Source organism: Alexandromys fortis, unplaced genomic scaffold, assembly GCF_014885135.2.
Source record: "Alexandromys fortis isolate MF-2015 unplaced genomic scaffold, M_Fortis_MF-2015_v1.1 scaffold_16, whole genome shotgun sequence".
NCBI classification, from domain to species: Eukaryota; Metazoa; Chordata; class Mammalia; order Rodentia; family Cricetidae; genus Alexandromys; species Alexandromys fortis.
The window spans coordinates 15,714,127-15,722,245 of record NW_026067893.1 but is presented as its reverse complement, the minus strand read 5'-3'; the positions used below and the strand labels follow the sequence as shown (position 1 = coordinate 15,722,245).

General features: G+C 42.2%; 1 protein-coding gene across 1 annotated transcript in view; it reads right to left on the bottom strand.

Annotated features, from left to right (window-relative positions):
- Positions 1 to 5,096: 5,096 nt before the first annotated feature.
- Erlin1 (ER lipid raft associated 1) overlaps positions 5,097 to 8,119 on the bottom strand; it is a 34,270-nt gene continuing 31,247 nt past the window's right edge. Inside the window, exon 12 of the mRNA XM_050147178.1 lies at positions 5,097 to 7,327. Coding sequence (XP_050003135.1) covers positions 7,106 to 7,327 — 222 coding nt within the window. The 3' untranslated portion in view covers positions 5,097 to 7,105. The remainder of the gene's footprint in view (positions 7,328 to 8,119) is intronic.

Genomic DNA, 8,119 nt, shown 5'->3' with positions numbered 1-8,119 from the left:
TTTACTTTGCTACTTGGTTTTATTTTTTGAAACAGGGTTTCTCTGTGTAGTCCTGGCTGTCCTGGAACACATTCTGTACACGAGGCTGGCCTCAGACACACAGAGATCTGCCTGCCTCTGCTCTCTGCTTCCTGAGTGCTGGGATTAAAGGTGTACACCACCACTGAGCTCACTTGGCTACTTGTTATTCGTGTGTTTTTTGGGTCAAGCGATGATAGCAGAACCCCTTATGGTTGTGAGGATTCAAAGAGAACACCTGCAGATGGGGACCTGTGCCAGTAAACAGAAACTTATTGACAGGGACTTGCAGAGAGAGGACCTCATGCTTCCTGGTACTAACGAGGCAAAGAGTCTAGGAAACTGCGTTTTAAAATGTAACACATTACTTTCCCACTGCTTCAAACACATTGCATACTCACCATTTCCAGCTGGCTGCCTTCCATCCATCCTTTGAAATCACACAGTTTCCTAGAAACCACCAGATTCTATTGATCCGCACTGATCTTGCCATGCTGCTCACCCCCTTTACTCGACACACCGCCCCACCCCAAAATTACATGCCTTTTTTGTTGCTTTAGCAGCACAGTAGGTACCTAATACTTATGTGAGAATGCATTTTTCTACATTAAAAAACAGAAATAATTTAAAAATCAATTAAAAAACAATGGCAAAGAGATAATATATGGTTATCATACTCCCTTTTGTGCTCTAACAGTATCTGAAACTGGGTAATTTATAACCAATATAAATTATTTGGCTCTTGGTAAGAGACTAAGAAGTTAGCTGAACTTCTGCCAGTGCTTCAGCAAACACTGGTTTTTCTGTTGTCATTCTTTATAGGTGCTAGGCTAAGGAGTCTTCAAATCCCTAAGTTCTGCTTCCTTTTAACATCCCATTTCTATATCATTTTTCCCCTTGTGTTTTGCTTCAAGATTATAGACTGAAATGTCCTCAAACAGGGTGGGGAGTAGTTACTGCTAGAGTATTTACTCACATGCGCTGGGATCTGGGTTCAGTCCCCTGTATAACAAAGAAAGGAGATTTCTTCCACTAGGTATCTTGAGAGCAATCTTAAGATTCATCCTGTAGAACGCCTTGTCACAGACACAATGACCTTCTTTTCAGCTTGGAACAATGATAACCTTTACTCCAGTTCTCAACACTTAGTTCCTATTTCTGCTTCCTCAAAACAGTCTTGGGCATCCCATTTGTGGTCTTAAAACTCATTCCCTACAGCTCTCCTTGCTAAGCCCTCATGACAACTTCCTCTGACTCTGCTTACAGCAACCCAGGCTGTTTCTAGCCTGCCTCTCCAAATGCCTCTACTAATTACTCAATTCCAAAACTATGTCCACATTTTCAGATGCTCATTACAGGAACGCCCCACTCCTCTGGAACCAACTTCTCGTTGTTCATCTTGCACTGCTCTAAAGGAATGTTATAGACCGTAATTTCTGACAGGTAGAAATCTTTGACTATTCTGGAGGCTGGAAATCTAAAAGTAAGGACAATGCCTGGTGAAAACCTTCTCACTATATCTGTCATCTCATAGCAAAAAGCAGAATGTAAGAAATGAGGGTGAGGGGAATAGGGAAGGAGGGGGAGGCAGCATACACATGGGGACAAAAGAATGAACTCTTTCTTGCCATAAAGGTCTTAATTCATTCATTATACCCATTACTTAGTCTCCTCTCTGGGCTCTCTCTCAACACTGGTGACTGGAGGCTGTTCTAAGATTTTTTTAGTACAATTTTTTTTCTCATTTTACATAGCTATCTCCATTCCTAGTCCCTCCCCTTTTCCAGCCCCCTCTTTCCTCACCATCCACTCCTCAGAAAGGGTAAGTGAGGCTTCCCACTTCCCACGGGGAGTCAACAAAGTCTGACACTTCACTTCGAGGCAAGACCAAGGCCCTCCCCCCATATCTAGGTTGAGCCAAAGAAAAAGCTCCAAGACATCAGTTCAAGCACTAGGGATAAATCCTGGTTCCACTACCAGTGGCCCCACAGACTGCCCAAGCCTCACAACTGTCCCCCACATTCAGTGGGCCTAGTTAGGTCCCATGCAGGCTCCCCTGCTATCAGTCCAGAGCCAGAGAACTCTCACTAGCTCTCAGGTCAGCTGTTTCTGTGGGTATCACCATCATGGTCTTGCTCCTATTATCGCTCCTCCCTCTGTTGGGCTGGTCTCCAGAAGATTGGCCCAATGTTCCACTGTGGATCTCTGCATCTGCTTCCATCAGTTGCTGGATGGAGGTTCTATGATGACAAATAAGGTAGTCATCAATCTGATTACAGGGGAGGGCCAGTTTAGGCATCCACTCCACTGCTGCTTAGAGTCTTAGCTGGGGTCATCTTTGTGGATTCCTTGGAATTTCCCTAGTGCCAGGTTTCTCGTTAGTCCTCTGATGACTCCCTCAATCAAGATATCTCTTTCCTTGCTTTCCCTCACTGTCCTTCCCCTTCTTGAGCACCCCATCCCATATGTTCTCCTCCTCCTCCCCCTTCTTCCCTCCCCTTCCACCCTCCCTTCCTTCCTTGCAACATACTCCCTGGCATGTACCCAAAGAATGCACACTCATACCACAAGGACATTTGCTCAACTGTGTTCATAGCAGCATTATTCGTAATAGCCAGAACATGGAAACAACCTAGGTGCCCCTCAACTAAAGAATGGATAAAGAAAATGTGTTACATTTACACAATGGAGTACTACTCATCGGTAAAAACTATGACAGCTTGAAATTTGCATGCAGATGGATTGAACTAGAAAAAAAACATGAGTGACGTAACCCAGACCCAGATAGACAAACATGATATATACTCACTTATAAGTGGATAATGGACGTAAATTAAAGGATAACCAGCCTGTAGTCCACGATCCCAGAGAAGCTAGTAACAAAGAGAACCCTAAAAGAGACATACATGGATCCCTCTGGGAAGAGGAAACAGACAAGATCTGTTCTTAACACAAACTTTTTGAAGAACATATTCAAACCACAGTACACAGCAAGAAAAAACAAGTGTCATTATGAGTTATGGTCCATGTAATAAAGGACACACTAGGAATGAGAAATTGATAAAGTTTGTTGTCAATGCTTGGTGTGGGTTTCTTCTCTGTATGCTATGAATATGTTTTATTACCACTGGTTAATAAAGAAGCTGTTTTGGCCTATGGCAGGGCAGAATAGAGCAAGGCAGGAAATCTAAGCAAAGATAGAAAAGAAGGTGGAGCCAGGAAGATGCCATGTAGCCACCCAAGAAGCAAGAAATAACAAACCACAAGCCTCATGGTAAAATATAAAATAATAGAAATGGGTTAACTTAAGATACAAGAGCTAGTTAGGAATACACTTGTTTTAATTAATATAGTTCAGGCCTGGGCACCTGGGAAACTAAAGCACAGTCTCTATTTACAAAATGGTGCCCAACGTGGGGTTGTTTTACTCTCTGATCTTCAGGCAAGTTTCATTATTAAAATACAAATAAAATGCCACTACAAATGCTTACACAAAGACAAGATATCAAGAGAAAGCTAAGATACTGCTCTGAGTTATTGGAATGTTCCTGAAGATTGTGGCTGATACTTTTATTTTTGGTTGTGAGCCTAGCCTTTAACAGCTGAGCTATCCTTCCAGGCCGGCTGATACTTAAAACTAGTTATCTTACACCATAGCTCCTGAAGATAAGTATCAATGTGGTTCATTTCACACTCACACTCACCAGGTACTGTGCTCTTCTCTACTGTGGGCATTTCTGGTCTACTCAGAGACAGACTGCTTTCTATAGATTAGATAAGCTAACATACCCTAGCAGTTGCCATATGGAAATTACTATTCGAGGTACAGCAACTTACTTTGCTAAAGAGCTGCCCTGCAAAGATGTGTAAATAGTTTAGAAATAGCTGGTAATTTTCCATGATTATTTCATAAGTCTCCATTCGCATGAACGGGCCCAGATTCTAAGTCCTTTTGTTACAACTACTTATTTGACCTTATTTTGCTGCACTTCACATTCACCTTTTGTTTTTTTACACAACGAAACTGATCAAGTCTCGAGGATCAAGCACCATCTCAGGGGTTAGCAATAGATACAACCCCCAGGCAACTACAGAGTCATAGTCACTGCCCTCAGAGAGCCCTGGTTCTTGTGTCATAATAGACTCTAAGCAGGTCATGAGGCAGGATGCATGCTTATGCAGGTTAAATGAGAAATGCTAACTCTGAGCACACAGTTCAGGGTGAACTCTCTGAAAGGATGAAGAATCTTTAGGGGTGAGCAAAGGAGAGCTGGTACCACCAGAGAGGAAAAGAAAACCAGGACAGAACAAAGGGAAACAGAGAGAAGGCATATTCATGGACCTTAGAGGTGAGTGGCGTTTCCGGAAAGGCCAGCAGGGCCAGATTATGAAGCTCCTCACCTGCATACACTGGCACTGGGTTTAATCATTTAAAAGCAAGTAGAACTCACAACTGTTAATTCACACTTTCTTACTGGAGTGGGAAGAATTCATCTTAATGCCAAAGCTTATAGGATAACAAGTTCAAATTGGTAGCTGTAGCTTCTTGGTCTGTGGCAGCTAATGTGGGAGACTATGGGGTGAATTCCAGAGGCAGAGGAAAGAGACTCCCTCCCTCTCGGGATCTCCCAGCTCTTCTCTGCTAGTCCAAAAGCACTGTTCCAACTTTCTGCACCAGACCTCTGAACTAATGGAGTCAGTTGTGCCACAGCACTACCACTTAGAGCGTACACAGGTGCCCATCCCTTTAATGTAAAACTGTCTTCCTTCTAGTACAGGCTCTAAGGGGCACAATGACTGTGTTCCTTCTTCAATGCCCTGCTCCTAACTTATCCCACAAACAATAGCAATGTTTATCAAATTCTAGGAGCCAAGAAAAAGTGAAAATGTCATTAAAAAATTTTACTTGGTAGGCATTATTTTGGAAAAAGTATAAACCTCTACAGTTAAGCTAAATCAGCAAACTTGCTCTATAGTTGAAATTGGCAAGGCAGTCTTAGAAACATGTTTTTTTTTTTAAAAAAAAAAAACAGAAAAGCATGAAGTCATATGGGGAAAACACAATACATACACAGTCATTGATAGGAAAATAATTTTATTTAGATTCTTGTTTTTAAAAACGTAGCTTTCACATATAAATTTATACTTAAAGATTACAGTGTATATTTACCAAAAGGAACATCCCTGAAGGATGGCCAGACTTAGTTCACTGAGTGGGCACAGGGAAGCTCACTCCATAGGGAGCTCAAGTGGAAGTGCTTTCTTTAATCTTTCACAATGGCACCTCCCTGTTCCTCAACCCGGCCAACATGACCTGTGGCCACTAAGACACCTACAGCCATCACTTTGGGGCAACAGTATTTCACTAATGGGAACGAAAACATCTCTAGAAATGAAAGCACAAAGCTCAATGATCCAGATATCCCACAACAATCATTATTTATCTGCAGCAACAATATGACAGGTGTATTTATATAGCTCAAAAATTTTTGTAATGAGGGTTCAAGAACACAAAATTCATTTAAGGGTAATTAATATAATTAAATGAGAAAGATTATTTTTTCCATATTACAAATGCCTCTATACTAAAAGGCCTAGGGGAAAGACCCATTCAAACCTGGGCTTTCCTTTTCCAATAAAATGTTTGGCACAACCTTTCGGCTGCTGTGAGATAAACAGCTGAGAGGTTCCAGGAAGTGGGCCCATTACACTTCTGCCTGGCTTCAACACAGTACACACAAGAGCTGTCAACAAGCTTGGCAGACTCAGGTCTACCTGTGCAGCATAAAGTTCCAGGAGAGTTAATGTGATGGGGAAAAGAGGTCTGGATGAAGTAGATCTCCTATAGCCACAGCTTAACTTTGTCATTTTCTCATGGAAAAATAAATTCAATGGCTGCCCAGAAGTCAATGGAATTCTGATCTCTAGAGTGAAAGTTGGATACTTTGATATCAACATCACAGTTCAAAGGGGAAGGAGACAAAGATGACCAGGGATGCTTTCTAGGTTACTTTTGGTTTCACACTTTGTGAACTACTTTAAGGAGAATCGGTGCGTTAGCAACCATGGCATCCATAAACCTTGGCCTTTAGAAAGGAGTGCTGGGGCAAATGAATGTGCCCCAAATCCAGTTTTAAAATACAGACTTCCTGCAATTATGACATAATACTGTGCAGCAAATTAGGAATTGCACACTGCTCCTATGTCTGGTTAAAGCCTGGTCTCGGCTTAGGAGAGTCACGGGGTGACCTCTAAGCAGTTGTCTGTGGCTAAAACCAGGCACTTTCATCGCACTTGGGCCAGAGCAGTGATGTGGACATCATTACCCAATGGAGGAAACACAGGGCCCCACAGCTTTGGTGCAGTGCAGGTTTTGTCTCCCTTAAATTTCAGCTGCTTTTCCTATTTCTGAGTTTACTAATGAAATAAACTAGTGATCAGGAATCTCTGTGAAAATCCTCTGGTTGGGTGGCAAAGTGCATGTCCCTGCAGGCCACCAACCTGACTGTAGGAAAACAGAACGGTACACTTTGTATCAAGTAAATGGTTGCTCAACTGGAAGATCATTTCCTAGGAATCCAGAGGCCTGGCTGTTAATCACATGGAGGAATGCTGGGACTGGACTTTAAAGAGAGCCTGGGCCCCAAATGTCATCAGTCTTCTTTAACTTACCATTTTCTGGTGGTCTTTTCTCTGGCCTCCTAGCTCTTGACTGTCTAAGCACACGTTCCCAGGGGCCAATGTAAACATTATTCAATAGACCTCAGCTTTTAAAAGAAACACAGCTTGTTATATAGTGTTTGACATTCCAGTGCAGGCAGTATCTAAGCGTCACTTTCCCTTGCTCATGAGTACCGGTTTACAAAGGAACACATACAGGATACTTGATAAAACTGTGGCTGACAAGACCATTTGAGTGCCAGACAGCTGGTCCTATCCTGCAGCGAGCTGGCAAACCAGGACTATGACAAGAGAGTCACAACAGAGCACAGATTCTCTGTGAATCTGGAGAGTCCATATAAACCACTGTTCCCACTTAGCCCCTTGGGTCACACTTTGATATGGGAGAGCATTTCTACCTCTTGCATCAACCTGTGTTCTCCTTGTTTTGGACGGAGCTCTCTCCAGAGGGTTCAAGAGTTTCCTCAGGGGGAAGGGAGCCTTCTCTTCCAGTCCTAACATCAGAATATTTCAAAGCACAAGAGGAGTCCACGAACATGTTAGGGATGTTGCTGCCAAAGTAGATCTTACTGTTAGAAGCAATGGCCTGATACTTCTTGAGTTCCAGATACTCCGGGGTCAGTTTGTGCTGTGTGGGGCAAACAAGATCAAAGGAGTTAGAAAAGTCTGGTGAAATAGCCATCTCTTTTCTCTAACACCATTTCTCCAGCTGCTCTGCTGAGGAACATGATCCAACTTGGAATGTTTGCCAGTGATCCTATTTCACTGTGGAGTGTGCTATCCTCCTAACAGCTAAGTCCTTAACTAAAATTCCTTTAACAAGCTCCCATCTTAAGGCAGGTTAGGCTGTATGTTTTAAAAAATAGCTGGGGATTAAATAATACATATTTCTTTTGTGGTTTATTAAATACTTTACATGCATTTTCTATTTCATGTAGCTTTCCTCTATCAGAACTGACACAGTACTTCTACTGATTCTCTTGAGAGAGGTACACAAGTCACCAAATCAGTATTAGGGCTTCCAAGCAAAAGCCTAGGTTCACAATTGTATATAACTAGATGTTTTAGTGACTCAATTTTTTTGACCAAATTTGAGAATTGGAATATGTCAAGCAATCACCTAATCTAACATCTTGCCTTTATCCAGAAGTTGACTGTTTAATCATCTGTGGTAAGATGGCTGTTTGTCAACCACCAGAACTGCTTCTACCAACATTTAATTTTTGAAATGTATCTTAGGTTGACCTCAAACTTGCTTGTAGCTAAGGATGACCTTGAACTTTTAGTATTCCTGATTTTACCACCAGATTACTGGGAGTCCAGACGTCTGTCACCACACCCAGGTTTACATGTGGTGTTGGGAGACCAAATCTAGAACCCAGCACAATAGCCAAGCACTCTGCCAACTGAGTTACATTAC